Source organism: Diorhabda sublineata, chromosome 7 (assembly GCF_026230105.1).
Source record: "Diorhabda sublineata isolate icDioSubl1.1 chromosome 7, icDioSubl1.1, whole genome shotgun sequence".
Taxonomy (NCBI): domain Eukaryota; kingdom Metazoa; phylum Arthropoda; class Insecta; order Coleoptera; family Chrysomelidae; genus Diorhabda; species Diorhabda sublineata.
In genome coordinates, this window is record NC_079480.1 from 13,627,776 (window position 1) to 13,642,313 (window position 14,538).

Genomic DNA, 14,538 nt, shown 5'->3' on the forward strand with positions numbered 1-14,538 from the left:
AAGAAACAAAAGTTATCATTTATCCATTTAAATTTTCTATAGCATTAAGTTCCGTAGAACAAACGAAAATGATAAATTAATAAATATGAAATGAAGATAGCCCTGAAGGGTTGCAACGGAAATTCAACACATTATTTTGACGAGGTGGAAAAGCTGCTGGCTGCTTGAGTGACTTTTTTTATATGGAATCAAACAACTATGGTCCTGTAACTGATATATAACCCTGTACCCAACCCTTGTCAAGGTAGTTCGAGAATGCGTACTGAAAACTAATTTTTAATGGAAAACAATAACAGTAACGTTTGTCTTGCCAGATTTTTTAAATAATTGATGTCAAAAATTGAAATTAACAGATTATTTCTAAGAATATATCATCACTGGAAGTCCGAAAATGATCAATGGTATGATAATATAGCCATTGGAAGAAATACAATTCAAAATTGCATAAAATCGTTTGCCGAAGCGATTAACTCGAATACCAACGAAAAAAATTACTAATCACTCCGACCGTGGTTAGTCGATTGGCCAAAAATGTTGTACCAGTGTAGGAACTTACGGGTCACCAAAATGCCACTTCAATAAAAATTAATAGTTGGTTGAAACTAATTGGAAAAAGATAAAAATGTGATATAAATAAGATAAAAAATAATTTACCGGTGGTATGAGGTCGATTAGGAGAGGGGGTGATTTTTAAAGGGTAGAAAACGATTTATTCCGATTAAAACTCTTCTTGTATATTGACCATCATAATCAAATTATTAACAGCATGTTTGTTGTAAATACATCTTCATCAGTTTAGAAACTAACACGTCTGTATGTTCACTTAAATTTTCTAATTGGATAGTTGCACCTTCGAATAAATTGTTTTTGATCTGTATTTTTTCTATAATTATCAAAAAATTTTCTCTCCAAACAACCTTCGAACAACTTTCTCAAACTTAAGGCTACTGATGATAACCAAAAACAACCTATTTCAAGGTCGCTTAGGAGCAACTGATTTTTTAAGTAGCATTGGACACTTTTTACACATGGAAGAAATATATTCAACACACTGTTTACTTTACTACCACACCAATAAAATTGCCCCGTCATGTGTTTCGAGAACCAGGTTATCATCTTCAGAGACTGAAGGTGAAATAAAACTTATTAAACCTTTGTGATTTTTTTGTAACAATCTGAGATCGTACAGAATCTATATGGACTTTTTTTCGCTTTTACTCATTATACTATTACGGTTACATACTTTACATAAGTACCATACTAACGAAATAATAAACGACTTTATACAGAGCGTTATATTATAGAAAGTTTATTTCAATAGTTCGTTTTTTGTTGCAAGTTGTACATGCAAAAAGTTTGAAATTCATAAAAAAATAGTTTGTTGAACTAATTTGACACAGTTTTCAGTTCAATAACAAGAGTCAACAAAAAAAATATTTTTTTGCGCATGGGTTTTTAGTTAAAAAGATCGTATCCGAAAACCTAAACTAGAAATTTTTATTATTTTACAAGTATTTTGCCATATACAGATAGTTTTAAATCGTCGTGGGACACCCTGTATTCTACCATCTATTAGATCTCATAATAGTTGAAGCGTGCCTCACGAAACAATGAAAAGGACATGTTTTTGACAGATTTCAGACTTTCAGGTAGCTGAAACTTTGTGCGAACGTGGACATAGAAAAAGGCTAAAAAGATCATACGCAACATGTTCTTCCGACTAGAGTACGTCAAGATCAAGTAGGACACTGGCCAGTTTAGTCAGAAAAAAGGATTAGGTTAGGTTAAGTGAACATGAGTCTCGCAAATCATTTGCGAAAAATGAGCTTGCTTGCTTCAAATATTTTCTATTCTCCACTCTGAGAGAATTCCTGTAAGTAATGAAAAAATAATATTTTTCTCCATTTTAAAAGAAAACAGAGTAAATTGAATAAATCGTGGTAATTCGACACGTAATTGGGAGTCTACAAGGTGACACAACACAAGAAAAGTCTTGTAAAACATTTCATAATGTAGAAAATATAATAAATTTTGATTTTACATATTCAGAATTGATATTGAGAGCTCCATTAACGCTTAAATGACACGTTACGCGTTTTTAATCTGTATATATATGAAATATCTTTATACTCACATTCCAGTTGCTTTTGTAATTTGCGTAAATCAGCTCTGACTTCGTCAAAATTAACCGAAGCAGCTCTTCGGATATCTCCGGGTTCAGGTACTGGTAGAGGAAGTACTGATTCAAAAGGATTCTCAATTTTTTTCATATAAACAGTTACTATATAATGTAATAAAGTTATTTTGGAATCATTAGATTTTACATCTTTTAGCTTCGACAAAATTTCCAAACCAAAACCGTCTGCTTGACCTCGTGACATATTTCCACCGTTCATATAATTTCCTAGGGTTAATATTATTGCCATTACTTCTTTTAGGTCTTGGTTGTTGATTAGAAACTGTAAATGTAAGAGATGTATCGTTGTTAAGAGAACAGTTATGATCAATAAGTTTGGGTTTGGTCTATAGTATCTACGCTATCCATGACGAACGGTTTGTTTTGCATATATCTACAGATAAAAAGGATGTTTCATTTCCACGCCTCAATTTCAACATGTTGAAACTAAACTCTAATTCTATGAAGAGTTCCTATAATAAATATTATTGACTAAGATAAATGTTAAATTGTTAAGACATTATTGGACACAAAAGCTCGAAGCAGCAGTAAGTTAAATATATGAAATTGAAGGGAAGACATAGTTAATGAGTGATTAGCGCACTCTCTTGGACTTTCTAAAGATACTATGCATCACAATTTGAAATCATTAGGTAACATTCTTGTCTTCTACTACTAATTAACCTAGAATCAAGCGAATTATCCAGTAGGGGTATATGAACAGGTCCTTGTCTTGCCGAAAGATGACCTTTATACTAGGAAAAATAGATGGTTAGACTGAGGACGATTACCAGAACCCATCGCTGAATAGGTCAATTCTATGTGTGATGAAATTATGAAGGTTTATTCAACTTCGAAATCATTCAAGATGGTCGAGCTATCAAAGCCGAGGTATATAGCGGACAGCTGATGGGAATGTATGAGGTTTTATTGGAAAAATTTTCAGATTTATTTAAGCAAAATGTAGTTATCTGACAACAAGCCAATGCTAAGCCAAATACTGCGAAAAATACGTGGAGGAAGATCGAAAAACGTGGTATTGAACTCCTACAATAAATCTTAATCGGGCCGTTAGATTCCTATGTAATCTGCATCATCTCAAAACCATGAGTTGTTCTTAGAATATTGAGGCCCTTTTTCTTATAATCATTCAATACTTAATTTCGTTCATAATTTTATTGCATTCGTTGTTGCCAGTAGCAATTTGATCTTGAAACTTGTGGAAATTTCTGTCGGTCCTCATATATAGTGAAGCGCTTGTCCCGTCAAATTTCCTCATAATTTTTTTCTATCCAGATCGTTCTTCATCATGAACTTCCATCCCCACATGTGATTTATTATTCTGGTAGGAAACTGAATCACTTGTTTTTGACATAGTCCTCCATAACCTCAAATTACATCAAGGTGACGTATATATTTTGAGATTCAAGAAAACTGAGAAAATGATTTTTTTAATGTTCAAAGTACTTATCACCTCCATCAATGTAGAAGCCTGAAACCACTCATCTTTTGTAGCGCTCTTAAAAAATTAAAGAATTGCTTCATCTATCTCATTCTCCATCATGACTCTTCAACCTCTTAAATGTTTTTTCAGGTTGCAAGATAAATAGAAATGGAATGAAATTGATGGTTGTCTTTAAAAATGCAGTTTTGCCTTCTTCGACTCTTCTAGTTTTGTGACATATAAAAATTTCCAGAAAGGCTTCCAGAGTTCATCCATCCACGACTTTTACTATAGTAGTCGATGTTCTACGTGCAACTGGAATTGAAAAATTTCGTTTTTAGTTATTCTCGTGTCGCAGACTTTCTTTTTATAACACTTGAAGAGTTCCAACAGCGCTTTGAATCGTCGAAGCGTCTTTGTTTTTGAATAGCAGCAAGCAAAAGCGTCACCCAAATCTGACGCCGCTTTCTTTTGGGCAAATGTTCATGGAACATAATGAATAAATATACTGCCTTCTGGTATCTTCAATTTCACCATCAAGTTACGCAATGTTCGAAAACTTAAGGCCATGAAAAACTGGGAAATAGACGTGGTCGATCATTTTTGAAATAAAAAAAATAATAGTTGGATGAAACCAATTGGAAAAGGAGAAAAATATAATAAAAATGAGATAAAAAATAATTTACGGGCGGTATGAGGTCCATTAGGAAAAGGGGCGAGTTTTTAAGGATTAAAAACGGCTTATCTCGATTTTCGGCAAACCCTACAAGTCTCATAGAAAAAAGTGGTAGGTTATAAAAAGATCTACAACTTTTGTGTATACATTTTTTACATAACCTCAAAATTTATGTGAAAAATTCAACTAGCTTTGGTTTGTTATTTTATCTTCTACCAAAAACATTTTCTCATACGAAATTTTGTGAAAAACTACTTTTCTATCTCCCATATACACTGTAATTTATTCGATTTGAAATATTTATTTTTTCACGTTATTTTGACATAATATCCAAAAAGCACCCTAATTTTCGAACGAAGATTCAACCGTCAAAATATCAACTTTTTTTGTAAAGTTGATGAGGTTTTTGTTTGTTAAAATATCTACTTTCTGATGGTGTCAAAAATATTACCATTACCGTCAAAAATTTTCTTAGAAAAGGCAAAAAAGATGAAAAAAAATCACATTAAATTTTTTTAATGTACAATTTCTAGTTATTTATAAAAATTTTTGCTTTAAAATGTGAGATTCCATGTTAAAAATAAGTAGAGGGGGCTGTTATACCTTGATACATTTTTTTGAAATTTTCACACAGAAAAAATTCAAATAATTATTGCAAAAATTTGAATGCAGTTATGAAAAGTTATAAATTAAGAGTGGGTAGCACAAACTTTGTATTAATTACATTTTTGTATTAGTGCTACAAAGCACAGTCAGACAGTGAAAAAATAACAAAATAACAGATTCGAAAGACGAGTTTATTAAGAGCTTAAGAAGAAATTGTAAAAACTCAAAAACATCACAAAGTTTTTTATTTTATAAAAAAATTCTACATTTAGATAATAAAAAAAATAAATAATTTTTTTAAATAAAATTCACACTTTAAATCTTCCATTTTTTTGTCATCAATATATACGCCAAAAATTATGTAATAGTCCCAAGATGTAACTAAAAACACCACTTATCCACATTCATTTGCCGTTAGCAAAAAATCTCACTCAATTATTTTAAAAATATTTACGTTAATGACTTGGAAACAATTTTTTTGTATTACTGCTACAAAGCACAGTCGATTAGTAGAACTGGTTTAAAATTTAAGTCGTTTCAAGTTATACTATGTCCAAGTTACAAGTGTAAAATTTTAATTAATACCTAAGTACAAAATGAAATAAAATTATGGAATCCGAATTTTTTTCGTTTTTTTGCCTTTTCTTGGAATGTTAACCATGGCCATGTTAACTATTTTTCATACCATCAGGGAATAGAGATTTAAACGAAGCAAAGTCTCAATGATTTTTTAAAGAGGCTGATATTTTAACGGGAGAATTCGCGATTGAAAATTAGGGTGCTTTTTGATATATAACGTGAAAAAATAAATATTTCAAATCAAATAAATTTCAGTGTGTATGGGACATAAAAAAGTAACTTTCCACAAAATTTCATAAAAAAAGTCTTTGCTAAAGATGAGAATTAAAAACCCAAAAATATTCCACATGAATTTCCGGTTTATATAAAAAAAATACAAAAGTTGTTGAATTTTTTGTTACTTATAACTTTGCTATTCAACTTTTTTTGTAGAACTTGTACTTTGTATCCTTAAAAACTCACCCCTTTCCTCTACCTAACTTCAGATTGCCCATAATTTATTTTCCCTTCAATTTTCATCATATTTTCCTTGTTTTCCATCATTATTTTCAAATGCTTCTACCCTGGTCTAAGATTCTAGAACCCTCAGCATAGTCAGTGGTTTTTTCACCATATTTCAAGTCAGAATACAATCTTTTATCTATTGTTACTGATAGTATAATATTATATAGTACTTAACCAGTCATTGTTTGCTTGTGAAGCATCCTTGCCTATTATAGTTCTTCCTATATCAATTGCAGAATACAGTTATGCGAAAAATAATCAATAATTCATAAAAACGCACTTCTATTGGCCGAAGTTGTCGGAAGCCGTATGTACACAATTTCTTCGAAATCTTCCTGCTAGACAGACTGCGATAAGCAGTGGCGTTACTTGGTGAGATTCATAAATTTCTTTAATTAAATAGAAAAATGGCGTTTCCTTAGACCATGGGCAAATGAAGACAATGAAATTGTACAGTAAAGTGAGAATGAGGACAGGTATTAATTTAATAATAAAGATTTAGATATACAAACACAGCAAGTTATTTTAAATATATTCGAATGTTAGAAAAAGGAAAATTTTCAGCAATCTGATAGTGCAATCATAATAAGAATTGCTGATTTGGTTAGATTAAATCAATTTTCCATTTATCGAGTAGTCACGTATAAGAATTTAACTAAATTTTAACACGCATACTTTGGTATTAACTTGAAGCAGTGGTATGGCATGGCGTGTACCATACCCGGGACTTAATGACTTAAAATTTTGCGTTAGTAAATGGAAATGAATCGAATATGAACAATATTAATCTATTCACATTATAATCTATTCACATTACAGGTTGTTTTGATATTGGTCAAAGTATGATTGATTGTGTTAATAGAAACATTTAATTCGATTTGAAACATAAGTCAAAATTTGATATTTGCGATAATTTATAAAGAAATTGTTCGGTTTTATCCAGAGGGTTGCTGTGGATCAATCACAAAACAGAAAAATATGTAAAGAAAAACTGAAATCAGTTGACAAAGCTACTCAAGATTTTATACGTAGGAGAATTCATACTTTATATAACTGGCAAATTATCCAGAATACAATTATACCAGTTCAGAAACATTACGTCAAATTTTTTTGGCATGTGGTTTTAAACACAAAAAACTGATGGCGCTAACCGAATCGTCAATGATTGTGCGATGGCGACAAGATTATTTAAGTCAGATGTAAAAAACTACCAAAAAGGTCTCAGTTTACGTCTGGTACCCGGTTTAAACCAAACTCCCTTACAGGCAGGTACATTTTACTCGTCTATTACGTTTTATAATATAATATTCCGTTGTAGCCTGTTAAATATGATAAATTTATAAAATGAGGTATCTACGCCTATGGTAGATCAAACAAAATTGTCGGTAAAGGCTTTTATAATCTGCAATTGATATTGGAAGAACTATAACTAGCAGTGCATAATCTCATCTACTACAAATATAGTCATTCAATCTTGGATCTAATGATTTAAATTTAACTAAATTTTAACTCGCATAGTATAGTGTTAACTTTAAAAAGTGTTATCTCATTGACGTGTGCCATACCCGGGACTTAATGACTTAAAATGTTGTGTAAGTAAATAGAAATGAATCAAATATGAAAAAATTGTCAATCTACTCACATCACAGGTTGTTTTGATATTGGTCAAAGTATGACTGATTGTGTTAATAGAATCATCGAATTCGATTTGGAACATAAGGCAGGATATTCGTTCGGCAAAATTTGATATTTGCGATAATTCATATAGAAATTGTTCAGGTTTATCCAGAGGAATTTTAGGCGATGACTCCAAATGTGATTTTATCATTTCCAGCTCCTCCGCATTCGCCCTCTACAAATAAAAACAAACTATGATAAAAATATTCAAAGGAAGTATTTTAATTTTAAAACCATATATTACTCATATTAAGAGAATTATTTTATTTCTCACGGCATTTTATCGACATAAATTTCGTCGCTCTAATAATTAATTGATCGATATCCGTTTTTGTAGGCTTAGAAACACTACAGTTGAAGTTGCAACTCAAAATACTTCGTTCCTAAATTTGTAATCATTTTCAAAACAACTTGTTGATGATAACGGAATAGCAAAATCAACATCATAATCAAGAAATTTGGAATGTGGATTAGCAGATTTAAAAGTAGAAAGAATCAAACTGAAAAATATGAAGGAAAACAAGGCACTTGGACCTGATGAACTACCGATAGAACTATTTAAATTGTTTGAGGAAGACCAATTCCAATTATTGGCAAATCTTTTCAATACTATTCAGATTGGTTAATATCCGTTTTCATAACAATCTCCAAGAAAACAAATGCCCGAAAATTCGTAAAATATCGGACTACATCACTAATTAATCACACGCTCAAGACATTCTTGAAAGTTATACACAATAGAATTTATCGAAAACTGGAGGAGGGTACGAATGACACTTAATTTGGTTTTATAAGTGGACTTGGTACTCGGGATGCCCTTTTTAGTTCAAATCTATGCCTTGATGTTAACAGAGAAGTTCATACGTGCTTTATTGATTACGAGAAGGCTTTTGATAGAGTCCGACATGAAGAATTGACACAGATACTGAAAGAAAAACAAATAAATTACAGAGACCTCAAAATAATAGTAATACCTCATCATAACCAGATAAAAAAGATGAATATAGAGGGAGAACTAACAAAAGAAATACATATAAAACGTGGGGTAAGACAGGGTTGCATAGTTATTATCCAGGAAGCACTAGTACAAAGGAAGCGGGGATTCGAGTGAATGGAGTCCCAGTTAATAACATAAAAAAAGCTGACCACACAGTCTTAATAGCGGACGACCTTCAAAGAATTACAGAAAAGTTAAGAAGAGTCAGCGAGCAGTATGGGCTTAACATGAATTTAAATAAAACTAAGTAGATGCACTTCTAGAAAATGCAAGATCAGAATGCATAGTTCTTCTTCTTATTCATTTTTAAGATCTCATGAACTGTTAGTTTTGTATCAGTTCCTGGGAGGTTGACTGCCAGCTGTCCATCCATCTCTTAGGTGATCGTCCGAGTTTTCTTTTCCCCATTGGTTTCCCTTCAAGTACGATGCGTGGCAGTCTACTCTCTTCCACTCTTCTCACGTGGGCGTACCAATATCTTTTTCTTTGTCAGTGTTCTTGATTCGATCTACTCTTGTTTTTCCCACTATAGTCCTGAGCGTTTTTATTTCGGCTACCCGAAGCATGCTTTTCATATTGTTGGTTTCCTCTCTAGTTTCTATTCTGTATGTCATGATTGGCCTGATACAAGTCTTATAGATCATAAACTTGCTATCCTTTCGCATGTATTCGTTCGCCCATATTATCTGCCTCAAGCATCTCGATATGGCAGACGCTTCGTTGATTTGGTTTCTTAGGTCCCTCACTGGGTCGTGATAACTCGACAGGTCCATGCCCATGTATTTAAATTGTGAGACTTGTTCGATGATTTTGTCCTGAACTACCAACTTACATCGTACGGGCTCTTTAGCAAAGGTTTTGCTTTTCGTTTTTTCTTTGGATATGGTTATGTTCATCGCTTGGCTGATTCGGCAGAATTTGTGTAGTTGTCTCTGTAGGTCGTTCTGCGTTTCCGCGAAAATAGCTGCATCTTCGACTGCTGATTCTTTTATTCTGTCCCATTCGGTGTCCCATATTTAGTATTGATACTTCTTCTATAATTCTGACCATTATGAGATTAAACAGAAATGGGCTGAGGTTGTCGCCCTGCCTGATGCCTCCTGGTGTTGGTATCTCTTCAGTATCTCGTATTGATACGGCGGACTGCTCTTACCATGGTGTCTGGCGTTTCTTTCGATATCAGTATATTTATGATGTCGAAGAGACGGGCCCTATCAAATGCCTTGGTTCGATCGACGAGGCAGACATACGCTGGTATCAATTTTTCTTTTAGTTGTTTAATAATGAATACGGCGTCGGTCGTGGATCTCTTTCGTCTGAAACCTTGTTGTTCTTCCCTGTTCGTTATTGGTGTTTCAAGTCTTTCCTTTAAAATGCTAGTGAAGAATTTCGTGCTTGTGTTCAGCAGCGTAGTTTCTGGGTGCGTCATCTGTCCTTTCTTAAATATAGGAATAGTTATACTTTTGTGCCATTCCGTAGATATTTCCGATGTCTCTAAAATTTTGTTATAAAGAATTTTTAAATGTTTACCTAGCTCGGGACTGGCATATTTTAGAAGTTCGTTTGGGATGAGGTGTGCTCCGGGGGCTTTTTTTTTTATTTTTACCATTACCTATTGTTGGTTCAGTGATATTTGATGATTTGTCGAGTAGTTTTGTATGCATATGGCTTCTTCGGTGTTATAAAGTTTCCTGAAGTATCTTTCCCATACGTCTTTGGTGACTCCTTTCGTTTGTACAACTTCGTTTGTTGGCTTTTTCCTTCTCTTGAGCATCTTCTACATTTTCTCCTGTGCTCCATATAGATCATGTAATCTTGTTTAATCACTTTGATTCTGGTATTCTGGCATGGTTACAGATTGGAAATAACCACATTGAAAAAGGACAGGAATACAAATATCTAGGGATTTGGATAAATTCGAAAAAAAGACAGAACTGAAGAAATAGGCAGCTACTTTAAACAAAGCAATAATGGAGAAACTGGAAGCCTTTGAAACGTGGATATTGAGATGAATACTACGAATATCATGGACAGATAGAATCGCAAATGAACAAGTAAAAGCAGGCAAATTGAAGTACTTCGGTCATGTAAATAGGGGACAACGGTACGATTCATTATGCAAGGAAAAATAGAGGAAAAAGACAAGTATAAGACGTTTAAAGTTTGAAGCAACTGTGAATGAATTACAAAATATAAGAATAATATTCGCATTTTGACTTTCTGAGTAATTACTTAAATAATTAGATTTTTATCAAATCCAATCACAAATTGATTCCAGCAACATGTGAACTAGAAATCTAAACCACCTTGACCATATAAAGTTTGGCATTATGGATCAACCAAATGGTTTCCTTGTTATATTCTCTTGAAATGATGTTTGTTTCAATCCCAATGACCCCTCAGTGTGTGCAAACGAGATTTCGAGAGTAATCTTGGCAAGTATGGAAGCCTATATTCCTCAATCCTTCAAGTGCTTTGCAAACAAGAATTCATGGTCTGATAAAAACTTCATTAGACCAGTCAACAACTAAAATGCTGCTTATCGCAAGGGCGTTCAAATCCTAGTGCCGAAAATTATGTAAAGTTTGTTTTCTCGAGAAATACCTGCATAGATGCTTTCCTTTTAAGGATATAATGAGATAATGAAAAAGAAACTTCTGAAATGCCTGAACGGATATAGGTCTTTTTGGTCTGTAACAAAATTCCCTTATTGACTGGAGAGGATGGGTTAATCGCAGTCACTGCAAAAGAGAAGACGGACCAGTTGGATTGAAACCCAGTCTGCCTGGAATTGGTTCATTCATAGCAGAATATGACAAAAGTTCTCGAAGCTTGAAAATCAATAAAGCCACTGGTCCGGATAGAATATCGCCAATTGTATTGAGGAACTCTCTTTCCTGCAGATTGGAAACTGGAAACTGATACAAAAAAGGAAAGGAGGCGGTTCCTCACAACTACCGTCCGATTGATTAGGTCCCAACCTAAGGTGCTAATGGAGAAAATCACTAATTATCAAATCTTCAGATATATTAAGTCTAATAACATCGTCAGCGACCATCGATACGGCTTTCGTGAACATAGATCAACCAGAGATATAGAGAGAAATCCCGAGACAGGGTTTGGCATGCCTCCTAAATAAATTAAGATCGTATGGTTTATCGTCATCACTCAACTACTGGCTTAGTAGCTTTCTCAAAAAGCGATCCATCCAAGTCGCTATCGATAGACATATGATGTCCCCCAACGATGCATCTTATCAACCACTCGATCTCTCTCTTGTATATCGACAAAACTGCGAACCCGATCTATATACCAATCTTGAAAACATTCTGGAGTGAGATGAAAGCATTCTGATTTAATTTTTTGCAGCAAAGACGCAGGTTGCTGTCTTTATAAAGAACGCTTGCACTGCCGCTGCGGATTTGGTTCTGTCTGAACATAAAATATCACCTTCACCGCAAATTCACTTGTTGAGTGTTGAGGTTGGAGACAATATGTCCTAGCATAGTCACGTGGTCGATTTAGGTAAGACAGCTTCTCAAAAACTTGGAAACTCTCTTCAAGACCAAGAAGCTATATATTCATTCCTCAACAAGACCCAAATTCGTCCATCTTTGGAGTAAGGTTCGCACATTTGGAGCTCGGCATCCAAGCATATTCCTTCTTATTGCATTGGAGAAGTGCAACTATACGGAAGCTTGATATAAATATGCAGTGGTACCTCCAGACGGCAGGCACCACTCCAACTACTTTTGTGGTTGCTTTTTACATAAAATAAATAATTAATCCATTCAATTATAATAAAATGGAGTAAATGGATCTTACCACTTCATATATTTGCTGAAGAGCTTCTAATCCAATAATAGAAGTATCAAAATTATAAATAGCATTCTCTATTTCCTGAACATCTGCTTTAAGACTTTGTGCTAAAATTCCAACGTTCTGGGATCTCTTACTATCCAATAATTTAACTGCCGCCGCTTTAGGTTTGTTATCTTCTTTTTTAATTGTCGGTTTTTTCGTTATCACTTGTCTAGAAAATAAATCAGTGAATTCCGGAATCTCGTTTATGGGGATTTCGTTGATTTCTTTCCATAGGGCATTCGGTCGATGTTCTTGTCCATCGCATTCATCAGCTGGTGCTATAATCCTCGTCCAATATAGAGGTTTCATTGGTACTTTTGGTGTTACTGCAGGTTTCCTTAAGACTGAAAGCGAAAGATATACTTGGAGAAAAGAATAATTTCTAGTTTAGGTTGCTAGCAAAAAGCTATAAAACTAATCAAGTTGTTCTACCTTTTACTTTTTAACTATAAACATTTTCTATGGATAAGTTTTTTATCCTACAAATTTCGTTGAACCTTTTATAAAACCTTGTAAACCAAGCCAACAGGCTATACACTATTTGAAAATGCGTCTCTCTATATTTAAGCCACAATTAAAAATTCAAAACGCTTATTTTAACCTTTTGGGGGTCGAGAGGGGGGTCTGACTTAATTATTAAATTAGTGCAGTTGTTTGGTGCGTGTAGTGATTGCGGCCGGATAGCCCTCGTGCATTATGTATTGTGGTAGTACAGTCAAATTAAGGGATTTTGAGCAAAAACCTTAAATTAAATTGGGCGGATTTGATTTTATAGATTCTGGGAGGTTTTGGGATACAAAATAAGTCTAGCAGCCCTTAATAAAATAACGGACATGGATTTTGGAAATTTTGGGGCTTGACACTCAAAAAAAATTTTTAAATGCGAATAACTCGAAAACTATGAGGAATCTAAAAAAACTGCCGTTACAGAAAATGTAGAACACAAAATTTTATAGATATTTGTTCGTAATTTTCATTATAAAATAGGTTTGAACGCTAAAAAATATTTTGCATCGCGAATAACTCGAAAATTACGAGGAATTAGAACAAATTGGAACAAAATATACAGCACAAAATTTTCTACACATTGTTCTGTACGAATTTTTCCTAGCCTCAAAATTTTCATCGTAAAATGTGTTCATATACTCAAAAACATTTTGAATTGCGGATAACTCGGAAACTATGAGGAATTCGAAAAAAACTGCCGTTACAGAAAATGTAGAACCCAAAATTTTATATAAAAAAGTATTGTAGGTATTTGTTCCTAGCCTTAAAATTTGCATTATAAAATAGGTTTGAACGCTCAAAAACATTTTGCATGGCGAATAACTCGAAAATTACGAGGAATTAGAACAAAAGTGTTGGAATAAAAAATGTGCAGCACAAAATTTTTTACACATTGCTCTGTACGCGTTTTTTCTAACCTCAAAATTTTCATCGTAAAATGTGTTCATATACTCAAAAACATCTTGAATTGCGGATAACTCGAAAATTATGAGAACTTCGACACAAACTGTCGGGACAAAAAATTTTGAGCACAAATTTCTGTGAAAAAAAGGTTCCATTTTTTTCCTAACCTCAAAATTCTCATTATAAAATAGGTTTGAACGCTCAAAAATATTTTGAATCGCGAATAACTCGAAAAGTATGTTATATACATGAAAATATCACGAACGACGAATCTCTCGTTGGATTTACTCGTTTATATGGCGAGTGATGTAATATATTCATTGAAACTTCAAGTGCTTATGTGACAAATATACCTCCCCATCTCGCAAGATTAGCTGTGGATGGAACAGATCTGATTTGGATGCTGATTCGGATAAGTCAGAAGACAATGTAGAAATCCCAGAAATTGTTGTTAACAACAAGGAAGACATGTTGGAATCAGAAGACAAAAGTAAAACTAAACCCAATATCAACCCGGCGTTCATTGGCAAAGACAGCACTACATTTGGTCTAAATATAAAATTTCCAGCCGTGGAATAACACCGAAATAAAATCTCAATTTAACG

General features: G+C 33.5%; 1 protein-coding gene across 4 annotated transcripts in view; it reads right to left on the bottom strand.

Annotated features, from left to right (window-relative positions):
- LOC130446574 (formin-2-like) overlaps positions 1 to 14,538 on the bottom strand; it is a 53,650-nt gene that overhangs the window by 3,218 nt on the left and 35,894 nt on the right. For all 4 annotated transcript variants that reach the window (XM_056782920.1, XM_056782919.1, XM_056782922.1 and 1 more), the window contains 3 exons: positions 12,485 to 12,867; positions 7,628 to 7,837; positions 2,135 to 2,459 (listed from right to left, as the gene is read on the bottom strand). In XM_056782920.1, the coding sequence (XP_056638898.1) occupies positions 2,135 to 2,459; positions 7,628 to 7,837; positions 12,485 to 12,867 (918 nt within the window). The remainder of the gene's footprint in view (positions 1 to 2,134; positions 2,460 to 7,627; positions 7,838 to 12,484; positions 12,868 to 14,538) is intronic.